This window comes from Alosa sapidissima, chromosome 15, assembly GCF_018492685.1.
Source record: "Alosa sapidissima isolate fAloSap1 chromosome 15, fAloSap1.pri, whole genome shotgun sequence".
NCBI lineage: Eukaryota > Metazoa > Chordata > Actinopteri > Clupeiformes > Clupeidae > Alosa > Alosa sapidissima.
The window spans coordinates 26,517,379-26,536,457 of NC_055971.1; the positions used below are offsets into that span (position 1 = coordinate 26,517,379).

At 40.6% G+C, this 19,079-nt stretch overlaps 1 protein-coding gene across 4 annotated transcripts in view; it reads right to left on the reverse strand.

Moving 5' to 3' along the window:
* Window positions 1-401: 401 nt before the first annotated feature.
* The window catches only part of LOC121683515, a 37,210-nt gene continuing 18,532 nt past the window's right edge, over window positions 402-19,079 (reverse strand). The window contains exons 2-19 of one of the 4 annotated variants that reach the window (XM_042063145.1): window positions 17,486-17,560; window positions 17,145-17,274; window positions 16,920-17,050; window positions 16,536-16,796; window positions 16,060-16,196; window positions 15,361-15,490; window positions 15,129-15,215; window positions 12,005-12,131; window positions 11,419-11,549; window positions 11,190-11,320; window positions 9,409-9,481; window positions 9,221-9,316; window positions 7,540-7,588; window positions 5,499-5,605; window positions 2,230-2,272; window positions 1,958-2,035; window positions 1,633-1,713; window positions 402-792 (exon numbers count right to left, since the gene is read on the reverse strand). In XM_042063145.1, the coding sequence (XP_041919079.1) occupies window positions 685-792; window positions 1,633-1,713; window positions 1,958-2,035; window positions 2,230-2,272; window positions 5,499-5,605; window positions 7,540-7,588; window positions 9,221-9,316; window positions 9,409-9,481; window positions 11,190-11,320; window positions 11,419-11,549; window positions 12,005-12,131; window positions 15,129-15,215; window positions 15,361-15,490; window positions 16,060-16,196; window positions 16,536-16,796; window positions 16,920-17,050; window positions 17,145-17,274; window positions 17,486-17,556 (1,971 nt within the window). In that variant the 5' untranslated portion in view covers window positions 17,557-17,560 and the 3' untranslated portion in view covers window positions 402-684. Of the gene's footprint in view, window positions 793-1,632; window positions 1,714-1,957; window positions 2,043-2,229; window positions 2,273-5,498; window positions 5,621-7,539; window positions 7,589-9,220; window positions 10,257-11,087; window positions 11,321-11,418; window positions 11,550-12,004; window positions 12,132-15,128; window positions 15,216-15,360; window positions 15,491-16,059; window positions 16,197-16,535; window positions 16,797-16,919; window positions 17,051-17,144; window positions 17,275-17,485; window positions 17,561-19,079 lie in introns of those variants that run through there. The other 3 variants (XM_042063144.1, XM_042063146.1, XM_042063147.1) reach the window with 3 other exon arrangements.

A 19,079-nucleotide genomic window follows, 5' to 3' on the forward strand; every position in this document is an offset into this window, starting at 1 on the left:
AAATAATTACCAGTTTTGGTTGATTTTCAGTTAAATATGTCAATGGAAAATGAATCCATTTATCATTAATTCATTGTTTTTTACATTGAGACATTTTGAAAATGTTAGTCAGTTATACATGACAGTACCCTAAAATAAAGGTCAAAGGTCAATTTGGGAAACAGGCAAGCCGACCATAAGGCAGAGTACAGAGCTTTATCCATGACGCCGGAGGCAGGTTACGAACACACAAGCATCCTAGTGAGCATGAGAGTAACAAGTTTGTCGTAGACGGAGTCCTACCATTACTTATAGGACTAAAACAGGATAAAGATATTCTTGATGGAGCGCATAAAATCAAAATAAAACAGCTATCATGATAAAGAAAAAACATATTACTCCCAAAATAACTGAAATCATCCTTGAAATGTCTCATTTCTTTATAGTGTAGCCAGTTGGACAACAACAACCTGAGTAGACATTTAACAACTAAAGTGTAGTCTAATTACTGGAAATGTTCCCACAGTTCCCCCATTTTTAGGATTTATCCCTAACGACAAAGGCATTTTCAGTTAAGCAGAGAGATCATACATGTTGGCTACAGGGAATAATAGTGGAGTAAATAGAGCCATCACATACTGTATATGAATTATATGAGACAATATGCAATGATAATATGAATAGATGTTCAGCCATTGAGTCTCCTTAGGGTGCTGGTTCCTGCACAAGCTTGTCCTCAGGATCTTGGACAATCGCTTTTCCATAGTTATACACCTTGCTGGATGCTGGAGGAATTTGAGGATCTTGATGGATCTGTGCACATTGATTAAAAACATGTTTAAACCATTTGCAATTGCAAATAATTTCTGAAGCTACCTTTGTACTACCAGCAATATTGGGTAACCCTTCCTTTCACAGACCCCGGATTACTATTTACCCGGTAAAGGCCCTCACTAGTTGCTTTCAGACACAGGTGTAAGTCCGCATGTTCTGCGGATATCAAGCGGTTGGCTCTTATATCTGAACAACATAACCGGACATTTGGAACTCCAAAGTTATCCGGCTCTTACACTCCCCTTCTAGTATTTCAGACGGACATTATGTTAATGAGCACATGTCTGAATGAAGCAAAGAACATGCAGAGATTCTGTTCATGTGCGTGTTCAACCACGTTCAACCTGTTGGAACCATGCAGAGATTCTGTTCATGTGCGTCGGTATCGTTCACACATAATGTCCGCATGTAAGCATCATATCTTAATCACCCGAAGGGTCGGACATCCGTTTGACAAAGATCTGCTTATGCGGAGGACATGTCTGAAAACAGCGACTGGTTCTCCTTGCAGCAAGCATTGATTGCTTTACTGTAATCAAAATTCTGCTTTGAACACATAACATTTTTGCCAGCCTCGGGAAACATTTAAACATAGACCCCCCCCCCCCCCCCCCCCAGACACACACATACTGCATACTGCACACACAGAGACACACACTTCTTTCCAATATTGAGCCACTAGCTGACACAAGGACCTGCTCAAACAGTAGCTTGTCAAAAATGTGTAGCTATGCCCTGCCATTGCATCTGCGAGCAGTACCATACTGTGGATACTATGCTGTTATAATCTAAAGGGAACTTGGTGTATGTCTGATATACCTCAGTGGAATGTGTGGGCATGCTCCATTCTGTTTGGTTGTGCACTATTGTTGCGTCAGTATCAATGGTGTCAACAGCCTCCTGGGGGGGAGAAATTATGGTTAAAATGCAATACTGTGCTGTGGATGCTATCCAGTAGCCTATGAAACAGCCCATTTCTCGCCTGTTTCTCATCAGATTAGTGATATTGTTAGTGAAACATTTTGTGCAAAAATGTGGTTTCTCGTTTTGGTTAAAATAAGTAAAATAAAGTATCCCCCACCTCAATTGTTTGCCCATCTTAGATAAAGCATTAACTATATGTGAGTATGAATGCCTCACATACCTTGGTAGATTGTGTGTCGATAAGCCATTCATCATGATCAAACACTACTTGTTCATCAGTGTCACTGTAGTCAAGAGCCTGAGGGCAAGAAAACAGGATTAAACTATTTACTTAATCCCATAAAGCATCATTCAGGTGATAAATGCCATTTACCATTCAGGTGATCCATTACATCAAAGTCAATGGATAATAAATAATAAATTCAAAGAATCTGTGGTGTTGGCTGTATAGTTTAGAATATAGCCAAGAATAGTTATAGTTTTAAAACCTACCTGACATGAATTTGGAGGCACCTGGATGTGGTTTCCTTGAAATCTGACAGAAGAAAACTAATGTTTAGGTAACATGCAACAACAGAATTCCAAGTGACATGACCACATGTTTATGAGTCTATAATTGTAAGTTATTTGGATGACATTTGTAGTATCTGTATCTTTTAAATGGTGTTCATATCATAATATGGGGGCATCCGTGGCTTTCTGGTTAGGGAATCGGACCGGTTCTATCCCTGACTGGTAGGAAAAATGAAGGTAGGGGGAGTCATTTGAACAGCGCTCTTCCACATCCACATCCAGTGGGCAGAATAAGTATTTGAACCCATGCTAAAGTTGACTATATCATGTCAAGTTGTATATATCAACTCAAGTTTATTTACAGTATATAGCGCGTTTCATACACAGAGGTCATTCAATGTGCTTTACATAAACAAAAACGATTTTAGCCAGCTGATAACTATGTCTGTGAATCCAACCCAGTGTTCTAGTCTGTGTAGTAAAATATTGTGATCCTAAGTGTCAAATGCTGCACTAAGGTCCAGTAGCACTAGGACTGATGTTTTATCTGAATCTGTGTTGAGGCGTATGTCATTGGAAACTTTAATGAGAGCTGTTTCAGTGCTGTGATTTGCCCGAAAACCAGACTGAAAGTAATCAAAATACCCATTTGATGTTAGGAAGGTGGTTAATTGATTAAAGACTATTTTTTCAATAATTTTGCCAATAAAAGGTAGATTGGATATGGGTCTGTAGTTTTTGGAGGCATCCAGGTTATTCTTCTTGAGAAGTGGCTTTACAACAGCTGTTTTCAGTGACTTAGGAAAAGTGCCAGACAGCAGTGATACATTTACAATTTGAAGGACATCCGCCGCTATGAGGTGAAAAACAGTTTTGAAGAAATTGGTAGGCAGAGTGTCTAAGACACATGTGGAAGAGCTAAGATTCTGTACCGTTTTTTCAAGTGTTTCGTAGTCTATCAAGCTGAACTCTGACATCAAGTTTAGTTTCCCTCTGTTTGTTGCTGGAAGTTCAGGTTGTTGAATTTGTAATTGAGCAGATATGTTGAGTCTGATTTTGTCAATTTTACCTTTAAAAAAAGATAAAAACTCATTGCATTTATTAGTTGAGAGAAGTTCAGGCGCTAATTGTGTCTTGCTTTGCATATTTCAGAGTTATATGTGCGGAGCATCTCTTTATGGATTTCATAGTGGATCTGAAGTTTGTATTTACGCCATTTTCTTTCAGTCTTCCTACACTCTCTTTTTAGAAGTTTAACTGCTGGATTTTGCCTCCATGGTGCTTTCTGTTTGTCCTTAACTTTCTTGAATTGTAATGGAGCAATGTCATCCATAATGTTTGCCATTTTTGCATTAAAGTGATCAAATAAGTCTTCTACAGAGTCTGACAGTTGACTTGACTTTAGTGAAAGTGCTTGCTCAAAGAGAGCACTTGTCTGATCATTTATGATTCTCCTTTTTACAATCATAGCTGTGTTTTGAGTGTGTGGGGACATAGACACATCAAAGAACACACAGAAATGATCCGATAAGGCCAGGTCTTTAACAGCTGTAGAGACATCGAGACCCTTTGTGATAACAAGGTTGAGGGTATGGCGAGAGTGTGAGAGAGAGTGTGTTGGCCCCTGTACATGTTGTGTTAGGGAGAAAGTATCAATTAGTGCAATGAATTCCTTGGCGTAATTGTTTTCAGGATTATCCACATGCAAGTTTAGATCCCCTGATAGAATAAGACAGTCAAACTCTATGCAAACGACTGATAGCAGTTCACCTAGCACCTAGATTGTCAGTAATAAAATCTGAGGAGAAGACTTAATGCGTGCACACAGATATTCAAATGAAGTAAAGTCACCGAATGACGACTGATTGCACTGAAAATACATCTTGAAAATTGTGGCTATAAACCCCACCTCTTTTATTTGCTCTGGTAGCACTCAAAAAACTGAAATTTGGGGGAGCTGATTCGATGAGAGTAGCAGCACTGTTTGCTTGATCTAACCATGTCTCAGTTAAAAGTAAAAAATCAAGGTTGTGTGTGCAAATTAGATCATTAATTAAGAATGATTTGTTTGAAAGAGATCTGATATTTAGGAGTGCTAGTTTTGCTGTAAGTGTTGGGGAAATATGGTCCATGGGGGAAATCTGAGGTTGATGTGGTACGGGTAGGAGATTGGACTGGTTTACCCTATAAGCTCGATGCATTTGTGTTCTATTTCTTGTCAATACAGGAATAGAGAATGTCATGGGCTTACTGGGTCCCGGCATGTTCTCAAAACTACTGTCAGTACCATTTATATTGCAGGGACCCTGAGAATATCATACAATACCGCCATCATCATCATCATCAAATAATTGTCCCCTGCAGCTGCTAGATGCCAGCTGAGAATATGAACTAAGAGGTTGTTGCTGCTTAAGAGATCCTTCTGAATGGAAAGGGGGAGGCCGTGGAGGTGCCATGTGCACCTTTGGTGCTAAGGGTCACGGGGTACTAAAAAACCGCACAGTTGAAGGTCTTGGTCTACTAACAAGGTGGGATGTTGATGGGTATACAGTTGAAGGTCTTGGGCTACTAACAAGCTGCAAGGCTGATTCTTGCAGGGAAAATCATGTGCTGGGGTGGGGATGGTGATGGGTATACAGGGGATCCTGGGGAGTTTGATTGGGTGGAGACGTGATTGGGTGTAGATGGTGATGGGAAATCAAGGAAGATGGGGTTGAATATTGGTTCAGAGTTTCCATCTGCCTGCTGAGGCCCTGGGGAGTTTGTTGCAGACGCTCCGCTTTCAGCATGTATTCCAGTAGTGTATTCCATGTTGTTGTGTCTTTGTAGTGACAAGGAGTCGACGGAGGTGGGGAGGGGTATTGGTACTGGTGTAACAACATGACCCTTCCTTTCTGATAGCCCCTTAGCAGCTTTGATAGGTGCTATCTCCTCATGCTCATAGAGGTGGGCAGATTTTTTTATTTTTAAAGGCCACTTATTTCATGGATCCAGGATATTATGCATCCTGATAAAGTTCCCTTGGCCTTTGGAATTAAAATAGCCCCACATCATCACATACCCTTCACCATACCTAGAGATTGGCATGGTGTGTTTTTCAGTTAGCCTATTAGCTGGTTTGATTTGCACTGAACTCAATGAGCATCAAACCAGCTAATAGGCTAACTGAAAAACACAATGACCTTCACTCTGGAAGTACTTAACTGCCAACTCGATGCCATGGAAAGCATCGAGGAGCCCGAACTTACCCGCTTGAGAGCGCCAAGGCAGGGACTGCAGAGTGTCGAGGAGCCTGAACTCGAGTGTGGTGTGGAGCCAGGATTAGAGCGTGTCGAGGAACACTGCTGCCAGAATCCTGAGGGAGAGAAAGCTTTATTCAGAAAACCAATGAAGAATCAGTATTGTGTGTGTGTGCATGGGCGGACTGGCCATCTGGCATACCGGGCATTTTCCCGGTGGGCTGACGCACCTTTTGGGCTGATAGAATAGGGTATATATAATTTAATCATTTTGGCCAATGATCGGCCTAAATGAAGGATAATCAGCGGCCCATTGGTTACATTTCCATATTGACACTGGACTGATCCAATAACAGCTCATGTCAGACCCCACCCCTCCCGTTTTGGCTCAGAGCCAGGATTCTGTGAGCGCATCAAAAGTTAATCGAAGTTGCCTACACGAAATTGCAGCGGGTGCCGGTAGTGACAATTGTGCAAAAGTAACACCAATGTAGAAGCTTCAAAAATACAATATTGCAAGTAGGCTAGCATATGTCAGCAACATGTTGAAGTTCGTTGAGTTTGAACGAGGATGTAAGCAAGCATACAGAGGAGAGGGACAGTGATCAGGTGATGGAGAAAGCCTAGTTCAGGCTACATGATAAGAACTCAGTGGTGGAGCAGGTAGGCTCTGTGTGACATGCCATGCTGATGATGTTGATTATTATGAGATATTAATTGCGATAATGTAATTATATGGTAGGCTAATGAATTTTCTAAATGAAGGATTTGCAAACCCGGACAGCAAAAGAGTATCAAATCGACGTTAATTGTTGGTCAGATTGATCAGTTTATGTCAGACACCCAAAATTCAACATTGATGGCATGAGTGGTGGTTGGTCTCTCAAAGTAGAGTGTCGAAAGGGTTCTATCTTGGAAGGGTTATCATGATAAAGATGGGCTAAAAGACTGTAGACTGACGGAAATGTAGGCTACAAAACGTCAAGTCTTATTCATGCACAAGCCAACTAAGCTAATATATCACCTATAGGCTACTGGAAGACATTGGTTCATGTAGCTATACTGTTCCAAAATGTACCAGCAATGTAGGTAGGTAGTAGGCTATAGCCTACAGGAATAAAATATTTCCAGCAACAGCCCTGTTTATTTCATGTTTTTCAGTTGTCCTGATAGCTGGTATAAATGACATTAATGTCTACGACACTCTAGGTAATTTAGCTATTTACACATAGGCTTCAGTAAATGTTTGGTGCTGCTGCCAATTGAGCATTGTATAGTTTAAATGTAGCCTATTGAATAATTTGAAATGATACTCTGAATTCAAGCAGAAACTCTTCTTTAATAATTGCTTGTATAACCTTCTTGAATATGGAGATGTGCTCTATGTGTAACGGATGCCAGCTAGCTTAGCTGTGCGTGTGGAACGTTGGTAAACCTCACTCCCCAACGCCTCAAGAGTGTTGCTGGCATGCGAGCCAGTAGCCTGGGCTATTGGCTCAATTGTTAGCGCGCTTGCCTCCCGATCCGAGGTGCTGCTGTTTGCGGGTTCGAGTCCGGGCGTGTGTAGGGCTGAATAGCGCAGGTTCAACACAACGCAGGTTACATTGGTGCCGTGACCCGGATCGGGGGTGAGGTTTAGGGGGGTGAGTGTAACGGATGCCAGCTAGCTTAGCTGTGCTTGTGGAACGTTGGTAAACCTCACTCCCCGACGCCTCAAGAGTGCTGCTGGCATGCGAGCCTGGGCTATTGGCTCAATTGTTAGCGTGCTCGCCTCCCAAGGTGCTGCTGTTCGCGGGCGTGTGCAGGGCTGAATCGCGCAGGTTCAACACAACGCAGGTTACATATGGCTACCTCTGATTGGTCAAAGTGGCCTACATCACTTTCAGTGCTCCATGACAGTTGAAATATGCATATTTAAGGGTAATGCAAAGATTGTGTATTTAATTAGGTGTGCCCGACCGATTTGAGGGCCGCTTGGGCCAAATATGCCAGGGCCGATTTTTGGTCCCAGTCCGCCCCTGTGTGTGTGTGCATGTAAGCTAATACGTACCATATTTGTAATCACAAATTGATTTCTGACAAACTCGTAGCGAATGCACCTGTAAAAGGAGAGGGTAGGTCAAATATTTTCTCTGTACTGATTTCCGATCCAATTTGGGACAGATGTAGCCTGTCATGATAATGTGCACATATGATACAGACCTTCACATGAATTTCACATTTATGTTGATGTAAACATGTCATTAGCATGCCTTGTCAGGGTAACACTTTAGAATAACATGTGCTTAGGGACTGTTTGTTATTTATTGAAGGGGCCACTGGAGGAAAATAGGGGAGGGTCATGTCTTTTTATTCTTTGTTTAGGAGAGGGTCACCCAACTTTTTTTTGTCTGGGGGGGTGGGGGGGTGGGTCACCCAACTTTTGTATTTATTGTTGATTTCTGTCGCCAGATTTCTTTTGCTGTCAACATTGAACATTGAAAATAAGGGAGATTTCCCGGGTTTCTCACCCAAAATACGGGAAAATGTGAAAATTCGTCCCCATTAACGTTGGAAGGGTTGGAGCAACAAAGTAGCCTACTTTATTCACGCCTAACAGCCTGTATTCATTTGGTCAAATTTATACAGCCCTAAAAAGTTTAGTTTCTCATGTACCCTAACTTTAAACAGTGTGCATGCTTAACATAGTAAAGCATATTTGTGCTTCATTCATCCACACATCCAGCTCCGTTTTTGACAAGCATTTCTACCAATTGACCTTGTTCCTGCCCATCTCTAGCTTTGCTGTCTCCATCCTTTCTGTTTTTGTTGTTTGCAAAAAAATATATAGTATTTATTGGTAACCAGCAACAAGTGCAATTTTTTAATCGCTGTCATTCTCTCTCCTGCGCAAACAAAAATGTGTTAATGCGTAATTTTGCTTCATAAAGTTGAACACATACATTTGGTTATTTCATATAAATATCCAGTTTATGGTCTACAGTGTAGAGTTGGTAAGTAATGGTAGGCCAACTTGGAGTGAATATACAAACAGGGGATTCTTTGTCTATTCGTAGCTGAGTAACCTGATGGTAGGCAGGTGCGCACGTAGACATACGGCCGAACACTGCAAGCGTCAATGAATCGCGCTCTCACGACAACCACGCCATCAACTTAAATAGGTTAACATTACACAAGTTCGGATTCAAGCAAGTCTTTCAAGCAAGTTCTCACTTTAGATTGGGGGCTGCAAAATTTACTATAAGCATATTAGTTATCCACCTCTTTTGTCTTATACACCATTAACAAGCATTAACAAGCTGCATGTTAACTGTTAACAAATATGCTTGTAAGTAACTTAAAAGGCTGCTTATTAACACTTAAAATCGTCATTTTAACAGTTAATGTTATTAAAGGATAACAACAGTTAACTAACTGTTAGTAATGAATTGTTAACTGCTTATTATGCACTGTTAATACCTAATAAGCACAAGTTATTCTAAAGCATTAGCTGCTACCCATGTCAAATATTATAATCCAATTGTTAGTACTACAGGGTAGTATTATCAATATTGATCAAAATATCGATATGGCTATATTGTATTTGCAGTCACAAAGGTTTTCATGGTTTCTCCACTGTGTGATGTTATAGACTGATTCATATGCAGCATCGGTGTAGGACCACAGTAAACAGTCACAGTCCATCTTAATTGTATGATGGTTTAATTAAAGGGTTGTTGGATTTCCCTTACCTGTTTTTCATATCCTTCCTTTGTTGTTTATAATTTCTGAATTCATCGTTTGTCACAATCCATCCATTATTGGTTTTGGCATCATCAAGCATAAGGCTAAGTAGGATATTTGGAAAGAGAGAGAGAGTGAGAGAGGTGAAAATGTCATGTGGGATTTATATCTGATTCTAATGAAAGCTCTCACTTACCAATCATCGTCAGTTGTAGAATCAGCGTAGACAATATGGCAGTAATATTTCAGACGGTCTTGAAGTTTATATTCTAAACAAACAAACAATAAACACATGTTTATACATTTCTAAAAACAAACCTGAGTCAAAGCATGTCAGTGTAGCCTGGGAATGGCAGAGAGAAAATAATTTAATATCGAGAGCACATTTGACCAAAACATATTAGTGCGTAGGTACCCTCTGCAACGTGTGACACGAAATAGAGGAAAGCTATTACTGTCGGTCTCTTTAAGTCTATAAAATCACTTTTAAAATACAGAATGTATAACTTGTCCTAAAGTAAAGGTTGCAGTATTACCGACAACAGGCCATTTAACTGAAATGATTTTGTAATTGGGGGACATTTTTGTAGTAGATTTGGTAACCCTTAACTTGAAGGTACAAGTATCTACATAAGAGTGACATGACACTGTCATAACCCTAACACTAACCCTAAACCTAACCCTACTGTAACTTGTCATGACAAAAACCGAATGACACTTAATCACAGAAGGGTAATGTCATAATCGTTTATGACTTGTTTATAATGTTTATGACATGTTCTTGACAGTGTCATGTCACTCTTATGTAGATACCTTCAAGTAAAGTGTAACCGTAGATTTGTCCACTTCATAGACAGTTCCTGGGCTCTGTCTGAGAGGTTATAGGAAAGTATTTTTTTAATTAAAACTGGGTTGCAGCTTGTTATCTAGCCTACTACAAATGGAGGTGCTGTTTGTGTTTTAGCAATGTAACTTATTGATCAAGGGAAACAGGTGTAAATAGCCACTTTCCAGCTTTATCAAACTTGGTCTGTGCTACTACTTCCCAGACCCGGCGCCAGACACAAATTCACGGACGGGCATTACACTTTTCCAGGGGGGGCACGGGAACTTAAATTGATCACGGTAGTTTAAGCTTACACTTGACAAAACATTCTAATATGAAAATGCAATTGTTGTAAAATGGAGCAGCTCCTTTAAGAGAGCCCCGTGCGCAGGGATGGAGAGAGAGAAAGCGAGAGGGGATGTGTGTTAGAACTGAGATGCGTGTGGAAAAAGTACGTGCTGTTGAGACTGGAGCTAGTCATATTCAAAATAATGCAAAAATAAATCCGCAGATAAAACCAAAATCCTCGTTCATTTGCTAACCACTTTCAGATAGTGTTAGGGAGTTTACCGAAGTTACGGATAACTTCGGCCCTGGAGTGGTAAAGCTCCCTGTTCTCCGACTAGGTCAGAAGAAAAAAACAGTAAAGGTTAACGCTCTCAAACAAACCCAGAAACTACTAGGCCTACTTCTACTAACTATGATACGAGATATAGCCTACCTGAGCCTATAAGCTATATTTGTCATCGGATGACAGGGGTTAGTGCAGAAATGAAGTAGACTGCGCCACGTAACCTCCTCTCCATTTAGGTGATGGGCTTACCTAATGTTCCTGATTGATTAGCTACGGAATAATACAGATTTTACAAGTTTTATTTGCTACTTGCTAGATTGACAAACGTATAATATAGGCCATAATTTAATAAGTGTTCAAAATCAATCTATGGGTTTGTGGTTGGTTGGAGCAGCCAAGCTCGTCCAGGGCGGGCACAGATGACTTCCAGGACGGGCCCGGCCCCCCAAAGCCCCCCCCATGCCGCCGGGACTGCTACTTCCTATGGTTAATGAATATGTTATAGTCTTGCATTGGACAGAGTAAGCCGTTGCCAGCCTCTGTAGATTGTGTGTCAAAGGATAATGAGAAAAATTACCGTCCATTGTGTACTTGGAGAATTTCCTCCAGGTTGACACATAAACTTTAATGTCATGATGACCTTTTCCCCAGAAGTGCTGAACTGCCAGGAAGATGCCACGCCATGAGAAGACTATGTCAAGGCCATGACTGGAAGAGAAATTATTAATTTATTGGAAAAATCCTAAAATGTTTCAGTTTCCTTTATAAAAAAGTGTGCAATGATTGTCATAGTTAAACACACTTACGTCTTAGCCACATTGCCTCCATCTATGATCACCCGCTGTGGATTGTGGTCTTCACTTGTGTAAAAATCAGAATCTATTGGTTCATTCCGGATAGAAGAATAATCCTTCCAGAACGTTTTGAGTTGATCTATCTGTGGGTAGACAGACCAACTTAAAGGTGCTCCAAGCGACGCTGGGTAACGTCACTTCTGTTGACTTTCAAACAAAACAAAGAGCTAGCTCGCTACTTCCTCCCCCTCCCTCCCGTGCTGCTCCCGTGCAATTGAAACTCTCCTAAACGTGCATCTCGTCTGTGATTTGCTGGAACAGTTTATTCACTGTATTCAGGACACAGACAGCTAGCGGTTGGTTAGGTGATGTTTGCAGTAAGTGACATAAAATGTTTTAGCCTAAAAAATGCATGGCATCGCTTAGAGCACCTTTAAGATGAGATTAAAAAAGAGCTGTTTATGAAGAAAAAAGCTTATAGAAAAAGTCTATCTAAAATCAAAATACAGTGTCTGTATCTGTATCTGTAATACTGTATCTATCTTGTATGAGAAAACACATACTTCCCTGGAATTTATTTTCAATGTAATAGACATACCTTTTCTTTAACTGCATCTACTTTGTCAACACTGTTTGATTGAAGTATTGTCTGAAGATCTCTCCCATCTTTTCCTTTTGGGTTTTTAGGTAGTATGAAGGTATCATTGAATATGAACTGAAGAATTCTTTGAGCAAAGGATACATAGGGCAGCAACTTTTAGTACAATGCTGTGCTCATAAATATAGGGATGTAGACAGAGGGATTAGTAATGGGGAACAAATCAGTTAAATCAGTCAAGTTCACTCGACCTTATCCAATGGGCAGTCATCGATCTTAAAGCGATGGTTCGGAGTAATTTCACCCTAGGGTCCTTTGCACCATGACCCCGAGCCAAACACCCTCCCAGAACCTTTTTTCCCTTGGTCGAACCCTGGTCGAGTAGCGCTGTCAGAAACGAATGACGTTCTGCAGTCGTGATGGAACCAACTTTTATCTCGTAAATTACCCCACTAATAATGCCCTGAATGGTACGAAACTTCTGCAGTAGTACAACTATGACCTTTAGTCCAATAATGAGGCATTAGAACGTTTGTAAGTGCACCAGGAGTTTATTTAAACTAGATGTACCGCAGAGTGGTACAAAATATGACCGCCGCCCAGTCCAGCACATTTTTTCCACAAAAAGAAATCAAGCTGAAAGGCATATATATGATTCTGTCTCACTAAATTGCATTATCCACACTCAATTCTCACTGGTATCTGCTAGACAACAAGTACCAAAACATGATTAGTTCATAGATTTCACATGTAAAATTAATTTTATACAACCCCACCTCCATCTTGCCTGTTAATAATTCTGAGAAATTCTTGATTGTTTGTGTTATGTTTATGTTATGTGTGTGGGTGTGTGTGTGTGTGAGTGTGTATGTGTGTGTGTGTGTGCGTGCTAGTGTGTGTGCCTGCGTATGTGCCTGTGCATGCAAGCGTACATATGTCTACTGTGTGAGTATGTGTCATACGTATGATTACTGTGAATGTATGCGTGTGTGTGTGTGTGTATCTGTTTGTGCACATGTGTGCACATGAAATGGGTTAACATGACCCCTGGAGGCAAACATACGGAAAAAAATGGTCATCCTAGGCCCTACAGTTCTCAAGATATTCACAGAGAACTGTGTCTGCCCTACCCTCCTTTCGGGGGGTCCAGTCCAGCGGGGGGGCTACAGATCAAAACGAAAAATGACGGTCCCATGCTAGCCATGTGGGGGTACATGCCCACCAAGTTTTGTGTACCCCGGTCTTTCAGTGTCCCAAAGGACCCTAGGGTGAAATTAATCCGAACCATCGCTTTAACCAATCACCCGTCTTCCAGATTTGTTTGCGGGCCACAGCCTACAGTATAAGGCTGCACTGTGAGAAACTAGTCCTAAGTATAAGTATATATATATATATATATATATATATATATAAGTATACATACTCTTTTGATCCCGTGAGAAAAATGTGGTCTCTGTATTTATCCCAATCCGTGAATTAGTGAAACACACTCAGCACACAGTGAACACACAGTGAGGTGAAGCACACACTAATCCCGGCGCAGTGAGCTGCCTGCATCAACAGCGGTACTCTTGGAGCAGTGAGGGGTTAGGTGCCTTGCTCTAGTCTAGGGCACTTCAGCCGTGCCTACTGGTCGGGGTTCGAACCGGCAACCGGCAAGTTACAAGTTCGAAGCGCTAACCAGTAGGCCATGGCTGCCCCATAGTCCTGTTGGCATTCTTCAGGAATCACAAAGATCTCAAACTAGAACTTGAAGATGAAGCCAGCAAGAGAAAGCTCCACTGCACACCAGTCTATGAAGTCCCCAACCCAAGCTTTGCTGGCTTCTCCCAGTCTCTGTTCAAACTGGAACTGACCAAGAAGCCTTTTTCAAGGAAACTACTTGCAGCCTTTCTAAAGGCCCCATATACTCCCAAAGTACGGATGGCGGCAGATTACTCCACACGGCCCGACCATCCCTGCATCGGTACGGACAGGTACGGTCGGTGTGTAGCCATGCCCAGGCGTTTCTATGTTCTTCAACCTTCTGCCCCCACTGTGCCATGAATGCTGGGTTGGCCGCCCTCCAGTGCCAGGGAGCTGTTACTGTGTTCACACAGTCTTTACTGCATTCAGTACCCTGCTTGTACTGTATGAAAACAGCACGCGTCTGTTTCGTAGTGAAAATCTTCCACCTGTTAAAAGCAGGTGTAGTCTAATCCAAATTCTGGTTAAGTGTGTCAATTATAGAAACTTTCAGAGACAGCTCAACCAGTATTCAGAGCATCAGTTTTCTTCATTGTAGGCTACTATATCAAAAGCAACTTTAACTTTTGTTTGTTTTTCTAATATCCAATTCCAAATCTTGTGTTAAATCATAGCCCTAGTCTATGTGCAGTAGAGGGCTAGTATTTTTTTAGTGGAGTACAACTACTAGGCTGTATGTCGCTGCTTGTATGATCGCTAAACTTTGATTCTTTTTAATGTCTCAATCAGTTAACTCTATTCAACTGCGCTTGTGGTTCAGCTATTTGCACGCAATTTACGTTGTTGTCGGACGGTCAATGATGAGCGCTGTTTACATAATGAAGTGACATCTTAGTAAATTCCACGCATGGGTGATGTTGTTTGAAGTGTGGCGTGCGAGTGCACTTGACCAGCATAAAATCGGCATGTCTCAGACTGACCGGCCAGTAGCCGGTCATGGGCTATCACGTGAATATGGGCCAATTCCGGTCACCAGCCGATCAATCGGTGCATCTCTATACGCAAATTGTAACCCTTTTTTTTAGCCTCATGGGACCTGGTCCATTGGATCGCTTTAGAATGCTTACAGAGGACTTGTTTCTGGCAATGCAGCCTTATATAGGTAGTGGCCCACAGAAAAATCCCTGAGATGGGTGATTGAAGATTGATGATGTCATCTGAGAATGACTTTCCACTAGTTAACACTTCCTGTTGTCCTGTCCCTGTGTTCTTCTTCAGAAACCGAGGCTACAGTATATACATAACCATGCATTCATATTGTTTAACAGAACCCCTGAACCATCCCTAACCCTTGGAGAAGATTTGTTTCTTCAAGAAAACTATTCCCAAATACCCTGTCACCCCCTTGTTATGTGGTTACATTAAATATTTTATCTACCGTTTGTTACTTATTCCAGTGAAGGTATCCTCATCTAACTGGGTAACAATAAGGCCATCAATCCTCTTAGCCAGTGCCTCCATGAAGCTGGAAGACAAAGATTTCTCTTTAGTTATCAAAACCCAAATCATGAAATGACAAGTTTTAGTGAGATAGCTCTCCAATGGGTAAATGATCCTAGCATAATTATGTATCATGTCATTACTGGTCTCAGTTTGATTTCACAATGTACCATAATTCACTGGCTCCAGATGGTATGAAGATTAGCAAGTCCTGTAGATGGTCTTGCAGTCCAAACAAGTAGTGTGTTTCTTTTGATGGGAAGTAGTTCAAGGCAGATTCATTTAACAGACCCGTTGCTTCTAATAGGACAAGAGCAGAGGTGACAAGTTGTGATTTTTACTCCATGCATAATTGTATGCAATATGCCAAAACTGTGCAAACAATGACACAAGGTGCTTTGTCAGCCATTCTACAAACTCAATTTTTTTGTGGAAACAGGGTGTGCAAACCGCTAAGCATGATTTATTAAACCTGATGCTAGATGTTATGTAAGGGAGAATGTATGGTCCCCTAGTCATTATCGGAATATAAGTCTCAACAACCAGGGTGTGCAGAACCCCAACTCGAAGAAACTTCACACAATGGGTCTTTTAAAATACTTTTGTTACTGTTTTGTGGCTTCCGCTGAGAAAACAAAGTGGTCAGTGATCATTTGACCCGACCTGTGCAATTGTTTTCTCCCAGTACTAGTAGCTGCAGCCATAATATGGCAAAATGACACATGGCTGTCACAGGCATAAACTTGAATTAATTGCCCGGGTCGGGTCAAATAATCACTGATCACTTTCAGATCACATAAATAAGGCATTCTAGTAATCTGTTTGCATATGTCAACTTTTTGATTCATTGTTGATCTTATGACACTTACCAACACTTCTACATTGTTTCATCTTCATCCATTCAGGGGCACACACAATGATGTTTGTATGTGTTTGATTCATGTTCCAGAAGTACTGGACAGCCATGGCGATGCCTCGATAGGAGTAAACCAGGTCCCGGCCATGACTAGATGAGAAATAGTCAGAGAATGAATGAAATTGACAATCAACTTAGTGTATTGATGCAGAGTTATTATTCCTCCTCCCCTCTTCATTCTCATTTATGTTTTAAAGGTGCAGTCAGCAATCATATGCCTCCAGTCTCTGTAGACAGCCCAGGGTCTGAAATTAGAAACTGGTTTCTCTGGGAGTACTGAAGGGATGTGTGAGCTACCTCTCTGGTGTGTTATAAAATAAATAAAAAAACAAACGTGGGGTCATGCGCAGTTGCTGACTGCACCTTTACAGTAATCGGTCCTTTATTTTCTGATTTCTCAGCTCAATCCAAGTTTATTTTATTGCTCACCTTAGTGCAAGTTTTCTGGCATCAAGAATCACCCAATGCAGTCTGCAATGCAGGAGCTGGAACCAGAGCTGAGAATGGAAAGTGTTGAGGTGCTCGAACGTGAGCTGGGACTGCTGAGCGAGAATCACCCATTGCCGTCTTTGGTCTATTAGTTCACGTTTTCGGTCATCAAAAATCACCCAATACAGTAGTTTGGTATTAGGCTTCCTTAGATTGAAAGGTTTGTTTACGATGTTTATATATAATATCCCTCCATAAGCCCTGTAAACAAAAACAAAATCAGTCTTACTTGCCTGGAATAGCAAGTGTATCTCAGAATAGGATATAGCATGTATTTATTGCATAGCATTTTTTATTATACACTGATAGTCTTCTGTATCTTACCTTATAGTCTCATTGCCTAAAGTCACCAGTGGTAGGTCATCATTTCCTGGTTCTTCAGAAAATCGGTCAAGTTCCTTAAAGTCCAGTATGATCCTAGAACATGCCTCCCATTTCGGCAAGAAGTCCTGAACCTATTGTTGGGGAAAAACATTGTCTGTATGACTGGTAACAATTCATGGTCAATTTGAATGAAATGAAATGAAATACATAATTTAATGGGCTTACCAATTTTTTAACAGATGGTTTGTTTATATTCTTTTTTGAGAGAAACAGAGTGGAAATATCTGGTTCCTCTTTACCCCGTGGATCATCAGGGATTATAAAGGTATCTTTCACAAATGTAAATTGAAGAATTCTGTGGAGGAAAGAATATATATATATATATATATATATATATATATATATTTATATATATATATATATAATTTATATTATTGAGCTTTGACATTGTTATTGAGAGACATCACTCAGGCGTATCCATTAAATCCAAACCAAAATAGTTGAACGTAAACTTAGTTAAGTTTTTGGTGACCCCTTTTTTAACCTGCTAGCATCACTACATTTACCTTTTGTTTGGTTCATGTCCGGCTCTTGGAGTAGCAATCAGCGCATCCAATTTCTGAACTAATTTTTCCATGATGCTGTAACACAGATTATTATTTAGTTATGAAATGCTGTGACCCAGCAAGTGAAATGCTCTCACATTCCCCCAAATATAGTAGTTATACTTTAACTCTGTATCACTGACATAACCGGGTCACATATTAGCATTATAAGCCACATTGCTCCTCCTGTCTATAGGCAATATGCCATTTAATGTCCAACGATTTGATAATGTCAATTTATCATTACTGGTAACTGTGACTCTCAGACTCTTATATACCAGAGTATTTGACGTGTGACATGCTCTCATGTTTCATAACAGTTCATGAATATGACAGGACATGATGCTGTTTTGTTGCTGAAAAATGACTGTCATAACATCTGAGATAAAAATGCTAATAACATTTATCTTAAAATGAAGTATCTCTGTATTTTCTGTCATTTAAATGATCTAATAATTGGTCCAATTTTGATTTCACATATCCTGTCTCAGCAGATACACTATAATAGACAAAATTATTGGAACATCTACCATTGCACCCACAGGAACTTCAATAACAACTAAATCCATAGATATTAGAAAGCTAGATACCGCATTGGGCTCCAGAATGTACGTAAATACAGCCACCATCATGGTGGGGTCAACAAGCACTGGAGGCCAATGGAGAAAAGCAATATGGGAGCCATGTTCACATATGCCACCTAATACAGTGTTTTTCAACTACTGTGCCGGGGCACACTAGTGTGCCGTGAGAGATCATCAGGTGTGGCGCAAAAAAAATTACCCAAATGTCACTCACTGGTCCAGAAAAGCAACTGTTGCATCAAAGAATTTATAACCATATGCTCTCATTGATTGTATGATTGCACTATTTGTGGTATGCAGGCATTGTACAACGGGGGCCCCATATCCAGTATTCACAGAATCATCACATATCCAGTTCATAACAACAATTAAATTAGATATAGTCACCTACAAATGAAACAGAGGGCTCTTGTTTTATTAAGCAGGTCTTGCATAGAAGCCATAATAAGGCCATATCTGTGTATTATTTGAAATTTTAGGCTATGGTATGTTTTGTTTTTTCTTCACACAGGATGTTAGTGTGCCGTGGGACATTTTAAGTGTCAAAAGTGTGCCGTGGCACAAAAAAGGTTGAAAAACACTGACCTAATAGAACTCGAAGGACAATGTGGTATCTAACTTTCTATCTATGGCTAAATCTGTATGTATTACAGATTTTCTCCATTGGTTTGGCTCATTTCTTGAAACAGAAATTACATTCTCAAAACACTTAGATCATTTGGCAAAATGGTCTTACAGTTCATATCTCTCCCAAAACGTTTCATTCATGCTTCAAAACTAAATTCCTTTCCCATATAAAGAGTCAGTACCATGACAATTGCAAAGATCCTTCCCAATTGCTTTGGCTCATTTCTTGAAACAGACCGGATGTTCTCAACACTCTTGGTGCTTTTGCCAAAATATCCTGGATGGTTCAGCTTAACAGTTCACTCATGTGTCAAAACTAAATATCTTACCTTAAATAGGATTTT